Source organism: Pieris napi, chromosome 22, assembly GCF_905475465.1.
Source record: "Pieris napi chromosome 22, ilPieNapi1.2, whole genome shotgun sequence".
NCBI classification, from domain to species: Eukaryota; Metazoa; Arthropoda; class Insecta; order Lepidoptera; family Pieridae; genus Pieris; species Pieris napi.
In genome coordinates, this window is record NC_062255.1 from 8,846,390 (window position 1) to 8,861,544 (window position 15,155).

At 32.4% G+C, this 15,155-nt stretch overlaps 1 protein-coding gene across 6 annotated transcripts in view; it reads left to right on the forward strand.

Annotated features, from left to right (window-relative positions):
- LOC125060686 (atypical protein kinase C) overlaps positions 1-15,155 on the forward strand; it is a 208,098-nt gene that overhangs the window by 166,685 nt on the left and 26,258 nt on the right. The window contains exon 1 of one of the 6 annotated variants that reach the window (XM_047665686.1): positions 5,992-6,324. The exons of 4 other annotated variants lie outside the window; for them this stretch is intronic. In XM_047665686.1, the coding sequence (XP_047521642.1) occupies positions 6,219-6,324 (106 nt within the window). In that variant the 5' untranslated portion in view covers positions 5,992-6,218. Of the gene's footprint in view, positions 1-5,991; positions 6,325-7,609; positions 7,782-15,155 lie in introns of those variants that run through there. One more of the 6 variants, XM_047665685.1, reaches the window with a different exon arrangement.

Genomic DNA, 15,155 nt, shown 5'->3' on the forward strand with positions numbered 1-15,155 from the left:
CTTTGTAAGTAGGCTGATTAATTGGATTTATTTAACTACTAGCAATGCCCCGCGGTTTCACTCGCGTAGATACCGATCTCGTGGGGGAGGAAAATCTACTACAATAACATAAAAGTTCTACATACTTATTTTTCTTAGTTTTTAAATATTTCTTTTCAGATTATGAGATACACATGTATATTCATAATCTGACCAACATACATATTTTACTTTACAACAAATATATATCTAATATATTTTTTAATTCATAACATTATTTACGTAGAATGTCCGCTACTGTTTCATGATGTCTAAGTAAAGACACATGTATAAAACAACGTAGAATGTCCGACATTAGTAAATTTATGCCCATGGGCAAAACATTATTTTTGTAGATATTCATACGTCTATACTGTACAACTGTTTTTTGTTCTATCATCAATAGTTTCCACAACTCACACGATGATGATTTTTATTGATAATTTTTTCACACCTTGGGTAATATTATTGCATTTTTATTAGGAATTTTTAAATGTAATATAGCCTATGTCAGTCTGTGAAGATGCAGCTTTCTTATGTTGAAAGAATTTTTGTATCTTTGTGTGAAAACATTACAAACATACATACAAAAACACCAGTTTCACCAAAAATTTATTATCTAAAATTTATAACAATTATGTGCACAGGCAAAAGTGTAAAAACGTAGCTTTGCTTTGGAAAAATCGCAATGTTTTTATATTTTTCGGTTTCATCGGAAATCTGAATTGTTAGTCGTCACATCCAAGAATTAGCTTAAAATACAGTACTTTCATTATGGTTGCATACTTAAATAAATGTATCCGTAGGTTTGGATGAAAAAACACGACTTTTATACAAAGCTTTTATAAAAATAAAATATGTTTACTATGGAATATAAGATACAGGTATCACTTATTCCACGTCATTAAATTTGAATTGAATACTTTTATATATAATTAATTTTCTACAGTGCTAGTTAACAATAACTAATCTCCATTATCATTGTTATTTGATATTTTCGCCAAAATATTATTAGATAGATTCTTAAGGAAGGTGTATAGTAAATTATGGTTTTATGTAAATTTATATATTACTAACTGGCCTGGCGAACAACGTACCGCCTAACTGCTGCTATTCGGGACACCGGTCTAGCTAGTAAGATAAAAGAAAGTTGATAATACAACAAATACATTATGTCAAAAAATAAAAATTTACCTTCTCGGATCCCCTCCACTAACACTTGAACTTTATGATATGGTATTAAAGTTCAAATTGCCTTTAAATATTATTACGAATATAGAAAAGTGTTGTTTTTAGAGTTTTTCACGCAATTTTTTTTATTTTTTCTCTCCGTAAGAACCATCCTCGTACTTCAAGGAATATTATAAAAAAAGAATCAGACAAATCGGTCAAGCCGTTTTCATGTTATGTCGTGACAACGGAAAACGGGTTTCATTTTTATATATATAGATAATATATTAATTATAATATATTATAATATATTTATAATATATATTATAATATATTTTGAAAAGTTCGCTAATATTTTTGCCAAAATACACGTAATCCGCAGGCAAGTGGAAGCAAGCGTATTTATAAAATTATGAGGAAGATACGATGTTGACCTGGAAAGCTGTATGGACCATGGTAACAATGTTTTCCCCAATACTCAGGGAAATGTTACTCCTATAATATGTAACGGTCATTGAATTTTGTATGAAGGAGAGTTCCCGACCGTACCTAACGGCCATTTCTGGGAACGTATAATTTGCATCCCTTAAACTGTCAGAATAAATCAGTATCTACATATTTTATAACATTGAGTGATATTATTTTTTTTGTTCACAGGTAAGCATTGGATTTGTGTAATTGTTAATCCTTATTGATTAAGGAAAACGAAATCTTCGAGAAAGGTTTGTGATACAAAAGACAAAATACAAAATTATTTATTCATATTGGTAATGCAATGTACACTTATGAACGTCAAAAAATATAAATATGAAATGCTTCTAATTTTACATTTACTACCAGTTCTCAAATCAAGGGCGTAGAACGGGGGGGAAGAACTGGAAATAAACTCTCCGCCACTTAGTTTTTATACAAAGTCGACAACAATGTTATTAATATTGAAATACAATTTGCATAACTCATATCTAAGCCACGACATAAAATATTTTGAAACGATAGAGTCATACGGCAAACGAGGAAAAGCAAACGGAGTATCAAGAGTTTCTTAGACTGTATAACATTAGTGTATGCTTTTAGTCTTTGCTAATTTTCGAGGTGATATTAGATATTCAAGTTACAAGTAGTCGATGCTTTGTATTCACCTACCAACTCTTCTATTTCGGCATTTTTTTCGGACTCTCCATGACCCGTCGATTTGGGTCGATATGAAAATATACTATAAAATATAACTCTTTATATAATACATTTAGCAGTTATACATAATCACAATTCCCCCTGGTCCATTAATAGACGTCCCGAGACGCAGAGAGCTGTGACCTTGGAACCATTATCCATATCGATGGGAAACTAGGACAAAGATTATATTATGACGTTTTATCGTAATTTTGCACTATTTCGCATCAGTATCGCTACCGTCTTTAGCGTGTGATGATTGAATTTTAAATTTCGAACACGAATTATGAATCGCGAGTGAAACGTGATCAGTGTGTGATTTTTAAATGTGGTTTCTTCCACAGTAGTTTTGTGTGACCTAATTTTGTTACATTTAGGTTTTTACTATATTTTTTATCTATTTTGATTAGCTTATATTAAAGTACGTGAAACAAAGGCATTAATTTTTCTGTAAAAAAATCTTTATCGATCGATGCAAAAGATTATAAATCATAGAATATATATATTTTTTTTTTTTTTTTTTTTTTAGAAGACAATTCACACCAATTGACCTAGTCCCATGCTAAGCTGGTGAAGCTTGTGTTATGGGTACTAGGCAACGGATATACATACATATTATAGATAGATATACATATAAATACATATTTAAACACCCAAGACCTAAGAACAACACCAAATGCTCATCACATCGATGTTCGCCTCAGCCGGGGATCGAACCCGGGACCCATGGATTCGCAGTCAGGGGTACTAACCACTAGACCAATGAGTCGTCAATATATAAATCCAATTACATTATTTACTTACCATTTTGATTATATAAATGAAAGTACTTCAAACAAAATTCATAATTAATTTTTTGGTTTAATCTTTATCGATCAATACTGATACGATATTATTAAAACAAAAACATATAAACCAAATAACATATATAAAAAAACATGCTTCTTATATTCATAAATTAAATATTTTAATACTATTTACACATTTATTTCCAATGAAAAAATATACAGTATTTACATTCTTAACCTAAAAATAATAATAATGATTGAAAATTGATAAAAAGCAAATTAAAACGAATTTAAAAAGTATAGTTCCTGTTTTCAATTTTTAATGCGGAAATCCATTTGGCATTTCGAGCAATCTCAGTCAGGAATCAATAGCATTCATTAATTACAAACTTTGTCCATTTAATTTGACGATCATTAACGAATTTTCGCTACGACGCCTCGTAATTTGGTCAGACATTTTAAATTAATATTTTATTTATTTGCTCAACAGTATTCATACAGCTACTCACTAAATAATATCCAAACAATTATATTGTACACAAAAGCCAAAATCGGAATAAACATTCAAACATAAACAAAGCACAGTTTCACCTATATGTACAAAAAATATAACAAAGTATATATGTATTTATAATAAATTCTAAGTTCTAATATTCATTGAACATATATATTTAATATAAAGCCATTATTAATAAAAGATACCAGAGTTTTTTAAATTTTTTTAGTTGGTTCATATATTTTGAGTTTTAAAGTGAAACAAACAATGGTTCAAAACAAAAACGAGGATTGTTTTATCCATCTGTTTTCGATGCTCTGTGACCAGAGAAAATCGGTCAAAGACAGGATCCGACAAAGTGACGGTAAGTCAAAGGCTATATTTTCTAACATCTGTGGAAATTCTTTCACTTTTGTGCAATCGAGTGCAGTGGAGCCTTATTGAGTCTGTGCTGAAACGTTCAAGTATTATGTACAGTAGAAATATTGGTTCATGTTGCGTGAAATCCGGAAGTAACAGGAAAATCAGTAAAACCGAATAATTTAATAATTATAATAATTATTGACGCTTTTTAGCGATTATTTCAAAGCCTTAGTTAACGGACACAGTGACACTTGCGAAATAATGGTTATTTGGTTTCGTTTCGTATGTAATCGTTTTTTATATGAATCCTCATATCCATCACTATAAGCGAGAGTTCGAAGTCCCCTAACTAACTAATTGGGTATGGGGCAGACTTAGTACACGGTTGACACGCAAATATATATAGTTTTACAGAAAATCGAAGTCAGGATCGTAGTTGCAAACCACTGAGCAGGGGAATTTTGTAGTAATTATAATTTTACACTAAGTACACAAAGAACCAGTCGTATTTGACAGACTTGAGCCTCAAAAAGTTACAAAATAAAAGTCCGTATATTTTTCATTACAGATAGAAAAATTTAATTGAAATTCAAGCAGTGTTACCGCAAATAGAGAACTACAGTTGTTTGACCTACTTCCTAGCTTCGTTGTCTTATCTGATCCGACGGCATTGACTTTATCAAGCCAATAAATATTATATATAAACACTGATTTCTAGTGAAAGTATGCATTTTTGATGATTTTGTAGGTTTATGGAAAAGCCGGGAACAGGTATTTTTTACTTAAAAGGGTTCCCAAATCTTACGCATAGTAAATTGTTTTTAATGACTTTTTTTAAATATCCTTTAGTTTTGTATATCGTTAATCGACGATTAATTTAATTTAATTTAAACTAATCAGTCGAAAAATAGATTCAGAGAGAAATAAAAGATAGAAACTCTAATTCAAACAATAAAATTGTTTATTAACTTTACGAAATTACTAAACTAAAAAATGCTTTCTTTGTTTTACTTAAATTTGATCTCTTATTCATTTAAGAAATTCTCCTTCTGGTGGAATTAAATATTCATATCATATACGTATAGATACACAGTATCGCAAATAATTAAGTACCTGCTTTTATTTATTATTGATTTTAATATTATATAAAAACTAAAAGTACAAGTACCAAAAAACCACTAAGGTGTTTAACTTTGGAGCCTGAAAGGCTACACAATACAAATTTTAAAATCCTTATAAACTAAGAGTTCAAATAAAATACAATTAATACAAAAAAACGAAACGAAAACAATACAACAAATAGAGTGAAGGAAAACGTTTTTATACTTTAAGGCCCTATCCCAGCACGAACTGCTGTGTCAGTGTCTCGGGGTGGACTGTGAGGCACAGTGAAGGGCTGGAGCACTGAGGAGCGCCGGCCCGTAATAACAATTAGTTATGTAAAACATTAAATTAATGTAATTTTACCAATTTTTCTGAAATAAATTACTTGGCTTGCGATAAAATATATCGTGTAAATTTCAAAATCATGTTTTATATACATTTACGTCATAAAATGAATTTAAAGTGTCAAAAATTGGCTCTTTGGATTTTTTTTCTATCCGATAGCGAAGTTATTTAAATCGTGTATCGATCTTTCAAAATGGATACATAAACTACTCAACTCATATATTTTTTCCATTCACCCTACTTCAAGAAACGATGACTAAAAATGGAATGAAACAATGTACTTTTTTGGAGCTTGGCGACCAGATAGGTCCTAAAACGTATATCTTAAATTTATGGAGCCAAGCAATCGCATCCCAGGTTGGCTAAAAAATACCTTTTTGAAGACTTTATTGTTTATGTATTAGTCGAATTTTGGTTTGTTACACTATCAGTTGTTTCACCCAATTGTAGGTGCGGCTTATCACTGATACGAGACAGAAACAATTGATAACACGGCAGTTGCCCACATTACTTGCATAAAACAAAATCTATCGAGAGAGACGCACGCTATGATGTAAATCTATTCTATGATTCGTGTTTTATCTGTAACCGTTTTAAATTCATGCAAGTTTCGCGCCGTTTGTAAACTAGAGAATCGAATAACAACCACAAATTCAATTTTAGAATGATATACGGACTACGTTTAAAAATGTAACAGTGACTGTGTAATTGACGTTGAGTGATTTGAATATGTCGATAAATGGATTGTCGATAAAACGGTGAAAATGAGGGGTATTTGGTTGGAGTGTTTGAATGCAGCTGCTAGTCATCCATTTCCGCTGGTTCCGGGGGATTTAGTGTCGCCATTCGATATCGATTTTGACGATGAAAGTTGGTAATTTTTAATCTTTTGTTGTAATGTAATGTTTCTTAAAAACACTATTTTTTTAAGTATTTCAAACACAAAACAATAGCAAAAAACTTAAACTGGTAATGCACTTTTATAACAGCATTATAAATAAATAAATCAGTGGCGCTACAACCTTTTTAGGTGTGGACCAGATTTATGTATCTGTTTTATGATTATTTGTAAATCGAATAATAACGAGTGAATGTTAAATGTGCATATATTATAAAGAAAATACATTGGTGCACAGCCGGGAATCGATCCTACGACCTCAGGGATGAGGTTCGCACACCGAAGCCAGTAGGCCAATTATTGATTTATAGTAACAGCATTTCCGGTCACACTTTTAGATACAGCCTTTAGTTACATTGTGTATGATAACAAAGTATGTTTATTGTGTTTTCTATTGTCCGCCACAGATAGCAAATTGATTATTCTTTATCATACGATAAATGAACAGAACAAACACTCAATCATGCAGTTTGATCATCAATTTGCGCGTGCTAATAATACCCGATATTTCCTGGTTATGGGTTGTTAATTCTGTTCTCTAATATGCTTATTAATCAGAAATTATTATTGATTAACATTGGTGTTTTAATCAATTTTATTTCCGCGAAACATATACAATGTGCCAAGGAGATGTGAACTTGGAGAAACTGACCTTACACAGAAGGCAAAATCTCACGTGGCCCTTCACCAACCAGGTGGACCGAAGTGAAAGACTCGTCGTCCTCAAAACTGTACAATGTTAAGAGAGGCGCTGGACAGAAACGTGTGGAAACTGATTGTCCTCTCCAGATGATTTAAAATAAATGATTTCCGTGAAACGTTACTTGAAACTTGAATAAAATACTTACGTAGATTATCTTGCTATGCAACTTATCTTTTTGCAAATGCAAGATTAATTATATCTAAGACTGATAAAATATTTAATTATACAATTTAATCCTTACTTAATTAATTTCGTCACTTAAAACTTGATTTTATATATTTTAAATAAAGTGTTGAAATGTTCTACCTAAAGCGTTGCGCAAAATCAGTAGATAGCGTTATCAACCGAATTATCAGATACAGTGCACGGTTCTTAACTCAGCCAGTCAACGAAACACAGTGGAATAATAAGTAACCGGTGAAAGATAACTTTTATCGATAAAAGATCGATTCGAATTAAAATCACGCGCAACATCGAATCGACATTCGACCGAGATAAACTATCTTATCTAGCAGTCAGAGTCAATCGTTGTGAACGGAAGGTTTAATTTATTATGAAGTGTTGACAATATGCGTATGTCTTTGACGGAATGTATGCGGGAGTGTGCGTGGCAAACTTTTTACTGTGGGTTGGATGCGTGTGAACGTTTGCCTTCAGTGAGTAATGTGCTTTCACCGGCCTATCCTCCGCTAGATGTCGTCATCTCCGCCCCAACGTGTAGTAGATGTATGTATTAAAGTTGACATTGACATTAGATAAAGTATCGATAACATTCGACATCCCTATGATCTATCGAATATTACAGAGCAATTTTAAATTGACATGTTGTACGTAAACTCTTATTTATAACACACGTACTAAAATAGCTAGTTAATGTAATCCTTATCATTCTCTTGTCCTTTAAAATTGGAACGAGTTAAAACATTGATTCAAGCACATTTATGAATAATAGTTAATTATGAAATGTTATTTTAACATTGCAAGATAAATTAAATCCCGCAATCGCAAGTGCGTCGCTGGCCTTTTAAGAATTGGTACGCTCTTTTCTTGAAGGATCCTAAGTCCTAAGTCGAATTGGGTTGGAAATTCTTCAGCGAGCAGCTGCTCCACATAATGGTGGTACGCGGCAAAAACTGTCATAAAAAACGGTCAATAGTTACTGTGTAATAATTTTACAATTTCAATACAGAATATATAAATTTAAAAATATTATCGTATATAATCCGTTGTCTATTGTTTTATCAAATTCCTCATATCATATCAAAATTCTCGCTAATAAAAATAGTAAATGTCTAAAGTTTTACGAATTTTGTTTAAAATACACGAGCCGGTTAGTCCAATATTGCGTTGAATAAAATATATTTTTCGTGTTGGAAAAGCAATCTATATTTATTACTACAGAAATGGAACTTTGTTTATTCGGATTAACTAGCTTTTGATTTACGCTTGCAAATAAAATATTTTATATTGCGAAACTTGTATTTTAATTTTGACGTTAAATTGTTATCTGTGTTACATCTGACATCTGTCACTAATGTTTGTTCTGTGGTTATTCCTTTCAAGTATTTTATATTATATAATTTTTAATTTTTGTATTGTTCACTTAAGAAACTTAAATTATGGGAAAGAAACAAACATAATAAATATTATGTAATGAAAAACTGAAATTGAAATTTCAAATAATTTGAATAAATTTTCGAATATCCCCTAACCTAACAAGTACAGTAAAACGTTTCATGACCACCTAGTGACTCTTATGGGGTGTAAGTCGACAAAAATATTAACAATTACGTGTAATTTAATCCCCGCCCCGCATCGTAACGTTTTACAAAAAGAAAATTCGTTACCTCCCCCCCTCCCGAAATTCGTTACGTAATACTTGAACGCTCCCCAAGTCATCATCATGCTTCTGTAACTGACACACACGGTCGACTTTTTGGATCTAAGGCATGCATGCCAGTTTCCTCATGATGTTTTTCTTCATCATACGAGCCTGTCTTAATATATATAGACAGAAAGTCTATAGGTGTACAGCCGGGGATCTATCCTACCCTCCTAAAAAAATCCATGTTTATTTATAAATTATTCTTTGAGATGTGTCGCGGATGTTATTAAATATATAGCCTCTCAATTTACAATAAGTATGTTAATTTATTATTTTAAAAAAAAATAAAGGCTTTGAATCTTGAATCTTGAATGTTAATTTATAACTGCAATCAAAATATCATAGTTACGTGACACAATTTAATGAAATAAACACACAATCGTAATTCGATTGGAAATTATCAATTATACGTGCTTGTTAATTTATCCAATGCGGGACAATTGAATGTTTCGAATATTAATCAAATAGTCAAAAGCAATGTTGTTCTAGTGATTATACATGTGACTCAAGCTTTTCTGGTGCGTTCAAACCCTGGCTGAACAACTTTTCTTTCGTGTAATAAAATATTAATATTCAAAACTTTAAGACAAGCACAGAACATAGTGGCAGTTGACCAAACATAGACAACTGGCAATTTTTCTAAAGTAAAAATCGAAATTAAAATCGTAGTTTCACAATATAAAATATTTTTACTATTGCAGCTCTTGTACAGTAATAGAACAGTGCAAGCCAATCGACAGGTTTAAGAATCCAATGTGCCTATTGCGAAAGAATTATCAAGAAAACAGTTTACAATTTTAATATTTAGCCTCAGTCATTCCTTGAAACCTACCTATTTACAAAAGATACACGGTAACCTACTTATTGTGGGTGTGTCCTATTCCAACCGGCTCCATCTCTCTCTATTTTGAGCATTATTCTGTCAATCTTCCCCACCAACTTCTTCAAGCTCTCTTCGGTAAGAGGGCGACGTCTCTTTTCCCTGGTGGTCCTTTCCACCCTGTTAGTGTGGCCCGCCCATTTCCACTTAAGACTTTTTCAATGGGATACTGCATCAATAATTGTTCTCTTCTTTCTGTGCTTCTCTTGTCCTTTAGCTTTAAATTTAGTTCGTTCCATTCTTCTATGACAGGTTGTTTTTTTTTTTGTTCGAATCATATTGAGGATTGGCTATCCTAAGAAAGCAATATATACGAGATTTATATTTAATTTTAGGCTTTATAAGGTTAATTAATCTATCAGTGTCGTCTTCCGGTTAGCGACGAACTTTAAACTAATATAACCTAACAACCATTTTAGTTTGGAAGTTCCAAAGAAATCTTTTGTTGCATTTATTTTACACCATTCATAATATCTATAATGTAATTGATATATTTATCTAACACAGTTAAATATCTAAATTATATTGGTTTGGTTTTATTAGTCTGCTGCCTTTATATAATAAAAATAAACCCTAAAAGTCAAAGTTGAGTTGTTCGGTTCAAAATGTTTCGTTATGATAATTTTTATAGACCGGAAACTCGTTACTGTAATGTGATTGCGCGGTTTGGCTTCGGGAGAATGCGGTCAGGAATAACTCTATTTCAGACCTTGAGAGGGTTTTGGGTTTAACAAATTTATTTTTAAAACATTTCTTCTACCTGTCATGTTAAAAATATATTTACCGAATGCGCTCGTATACAAATAAATAGTAATATTGTCTCTCTTATTATCTATGCTATGTTGGCCGAGTACCTCTTATCTTTGAGGTCTATGGCGTGTGACTCTTATCCTTGAGGTCGAAGGTTCCATCCTCGGGTGTGCACCAATCGACTTTCTCTCTATGTGCGCATTTAACATTCGCTCGAATGGTGAAGGAAACCATCAACAAACCGGCTTGCCTTAGATCTAAAACTTCGACGGCGTGTGTCAGGCACAGGAGGCTGACCACCTGATCCTTGCCTATTAGATTGACAAATCATGAAACAGATACAGAAATCTGAGGCAGACCTAATTGATTGTTGTTTTTTTTTTCTATTAATTATTATAATCTACTCATTAACATTTGGAACCAGTAATTCTTGGAACAAGTTTCCAAACTCTTTATAAATATCAAGCTTTAATACTAAATGCAAAAGATATAATAAAGCCCCACCCCATAGCAGGTAGTTATGAATAAAAACTGCGCTCGTCCTCACGAAGTACCCACTGAAATTTTAATTTTTTTACAAAACTTTTAATTGCTTTTTCCATCGACGCCGAGTGGCTATTTCACGATTTAATACCGAACGTGCGATGGTATACCCGTGTTTTTATATCCGACTGTTATTTATGTGAGCATTTTACGAGTGTTTTTCGATGCGGTAACTGTTTTCTTAATGTTATAGTAAATTTTTTGCTTGACATTTCATGGATTAAATATGCTTTTGTTAGCGAGTCTCATTCCTGGGGTCGTAGGTTCGAACCCCGGCAGTGCACCAATGGACTTTCTTGGAGCAACATAACATTCGCTCGAATGATGGAAAACATCAATTTTACATGAATTTTACATACATACACATAAAAGTTTACTAGAATATAACATACGCATGTTTTTAATACTAGGAACTAACGCAGACTGCAATTTTGCAAAAAAAGGATACTTTTCTTAAATAAATTTAAGAAATTTATTAGAGAAAAGCTGTCTATAAAGGCTTACTCTAAAGTTAACGATTATCTAGTTAATAAAAGGGCCTGGGACTAGTGCTAGGCAGGCTGCTTCTAATTAAATTGCGATATTTGTTTTAAAACAAGTGTTGTTTGCCATAGTCATTTTGTATGATGATTTGCTATTTTAAAAGAGTTCCGAGAGTTTTTTATGCCGCCTTTTTCTCTCGGCCTACACCCCCTGTCTTCTTTAGATAAATAGGACCGATTCAAATTTAATGAGTGGAATAAGTGATCCTGTAATAAACATATTTAATTAAATTTTAATACAAACCACTGTGTTTTCAATTGTATTATTCTATGAAATAAATAATACAGATCTAAAAAGCCAGTTTCAATATGTGGAATGAAATTCTGCTTTTTTTATATTCCATTAAAAATATATTATGCAAACATCATACTAAAAATCTTTCTTCCACAAGATTATACCCAACTGTGACCTTTATAAATGTGAACTTTTGGGAACTCGACGTGAGAGCACAATATTTTAGAGCGAAATTCCATTTAAAATAGTTTATTAGTGCTAGCGGGCAGCGGCCGGCCATTTGGCAGACCCAGCAACATATACTTCGTAAGTAGGGTAACTATTGTATAAAAAATGCATTTAGGATAAAGGTTAAAGCGTAAACTAGCTTACCCGTGACATTGTGAGAGCATTGTTGTTTTAGTCGGAACTGAATATGATAGAATAAATTCACTCAAACAATTGGCAACGGGCGAACATGTTGTTTATAGACAAATCATTATTCTGCGTATCATTGGTGTTGTCTGTAAGATTTGTTGGTTTTTCGTCACCCTCAATTTAATGCTTTATAGGTACACTGCCACAGGAACCAAACTCTTTAAACATTTTTTTTTGGGGGGCAAACGGGCAGGAGGCTCATCTGATGTTAAGTGATACCGCCGCCCGTGGACACTCTCAATGCCAGGGCTCACGAGTGCGTTGCCGGCCTTTTAAGAATTGGTACGCTCTTTTCTTGAAGGACCCTAAGTCGAATGGGTTCGGAAATATTTCAGTGGGCAGCTGATTCCACAAAGTGGTGGTGCGCGGCAAAAACTGCCTTGAAAAACGCTCAGTTGTGGAACGGCGGACGTCGAGGTGATACGGGTGGAATTTCGTATTCTGGCTCGACGTCCGATGATGAAACTCAGATACTTATTATTACTATGTAGGTTAAGAATATTGTAAATACTGTATATTTGTGTGTTAGACAAATATATCCTCTATTGCTTCTCCCTTTAATTGCAAATCCAGCCCACGATTGGTGAACAGTGGTGGTTCAAACGCCGAGATCAAGAGATGCTTGATTAATTTAAATTGTTTACTTTTATGTTTTATAATTAATTGGAGAAATATCCGAGTGCATTGTTACCCTACTTGACCCGGTTTCTCGGCCCGGGTCTGTCCGGTTAAAAGTACGACTTACATAAATCTCTTTTAAAGAATTGCAACTATCAACGCCATTTTTGTTTTTATCCGCAGCGAACTGGAAGTGATTAAGCTTTAATGCAATAGCTGGAGACTTTTGTTTCCGAAATTCGTTCATTCATAACGGATGTCAAGTATTTAGGTTTTAAACAAATAAGGCTTTGTTTGATGACCTAAAAACATTTGAATACGATGACGTAAGTTTATAAACGCTGTTTATTAAAAGGCTTTTTTATTAATTGTAAGAAAGTTTCTTGTTATGAGCAGTGTTGGCCTGGTGTCATGAGCGTGAGACTCTTATCCTGAAGGTTCGAACCTCGGATGCCCAATGGCAATGTCTAAAAACAAATTATATTCGACAAAAATTGCAGTGGCGAAATATACTTGCAGAGAGTAAGGCCCATTAGGGGCTTTACAACTGTTATATATTGTATCGAATAAATTTGCTTTAGATGACATACGCCTAACATTTTAAAATAATAAAAAAAAATTATAGTTCTATCAATTTTTTTTTACGCAGACACATTTATATATATAGCAGTTACACAACACAAACAAGATACAAATACAAAGTAACAACAGCAATAGACAATAAATAGAAGTAACTTAACAAAATACACCTCAATCTATAATATATTTTCAATAAATTAATACTGTCCTATATAGAATAAAACATACTCACATACCAATAATTTCTAAGCACACGTGCCTTCAAAACCTTATTGAGTTCGGATATTCACTTATACGATACACACAAACACTCCAATGCAACTATATATATATAATATGTATTATAAAACGAATTAACTAGTTTGTATAAGGCCAAAAACGTTTAATACAAAACAAAGTTAAACCAAAAACCATCACAAAACTTTATCAACGGTAGTTAAAAGAAAACTTGTTAAAGTAAGCCAATTTATTAGCGAAAATGCTATTTAGACTGGCATTAAAGTGTCATGAAAAATTCTGTGGTTACATTATAAAGGTGTTCGTGGTGTTTGACATTTTCATTTTACTGTCCCCATTGCCAGTTTGAGAGATGCGTAACTCTGGTTTAATTCTGGACAAAAATATTTGTTTAAGTGATATCTCAGTCGTAAATATACTGTAATGGTGGTAGTTTCGAGTTATAGACAAATTATAAATAGATCCAGCCAGGATTTGAACCGGGTTCTTTTGATTTTCTGGATGAGAACCAAGCTTTTTTTAATTACCTTGTAAGAACTTTGTGTCACTACAAGCTTTTAACAAATAGTATATTTACAATATAAAAATGAGTTCTCGCTGTTGGAGGGGCTTAGGAGGTAGCTCATACAATTTGTTATCTATTGAGACAGACATACTGTTTTAACGAATATTTATGTTATCTAAGCCTAATAATTTAAAGATAAAAATGATACTTTTTGCCTAAAAATACAGTATAGTTTACTTTTAAAATGTCAGCAAATTCAAATGTTACTATTAAAATGAGCCGCGGTATTTAACCCGGAAACAGTTTTACTTCTCCTAAATATTTAACTCTCCTACAGAAAGTGTATTATGAATGTGACCTAACCCTTATGACGTGCCAAGAGCGAATAAAGAGAAGGGTTGGTGGTTGATGGGAAACAATAAAGGAGGCAATTAATTAAAAACATCGTTCCCAGTCCTTTGAGATTTGCGCTGATTTCCACAGAAAATCTGCGCGAAAACGATTGCTATTCATTTTGAAGGTTAAATTAATTTAAAAGGTTGCCTTATGTAATCTGTGGACGTTCCATTATTAAATTAAAATATTGTTTTGCGATTAACCCTTATGTTCATTTTGTATAGTATATTTTCTAGACAGGAGAAAATATATGTATTATTTTATTTAAAATTTTGGATACCTGTTTTCAGTAGATGGTATATGCCTTGTGGATTTTTTAACACTACTTAGGGTCCATACGAACACATATTGCAATGGTATGGCAAATAAACAATTGTTTCCTATATCAAAAATTATTTAACTCTCGATAGAAAAACGTTTACACTACTTACCGTTTTAACGTGATAAACGCAAAATGTATTAAATTGTCTACGAAACTCATCGTAATTGTCTATTCAGAGAAATAAATGATCA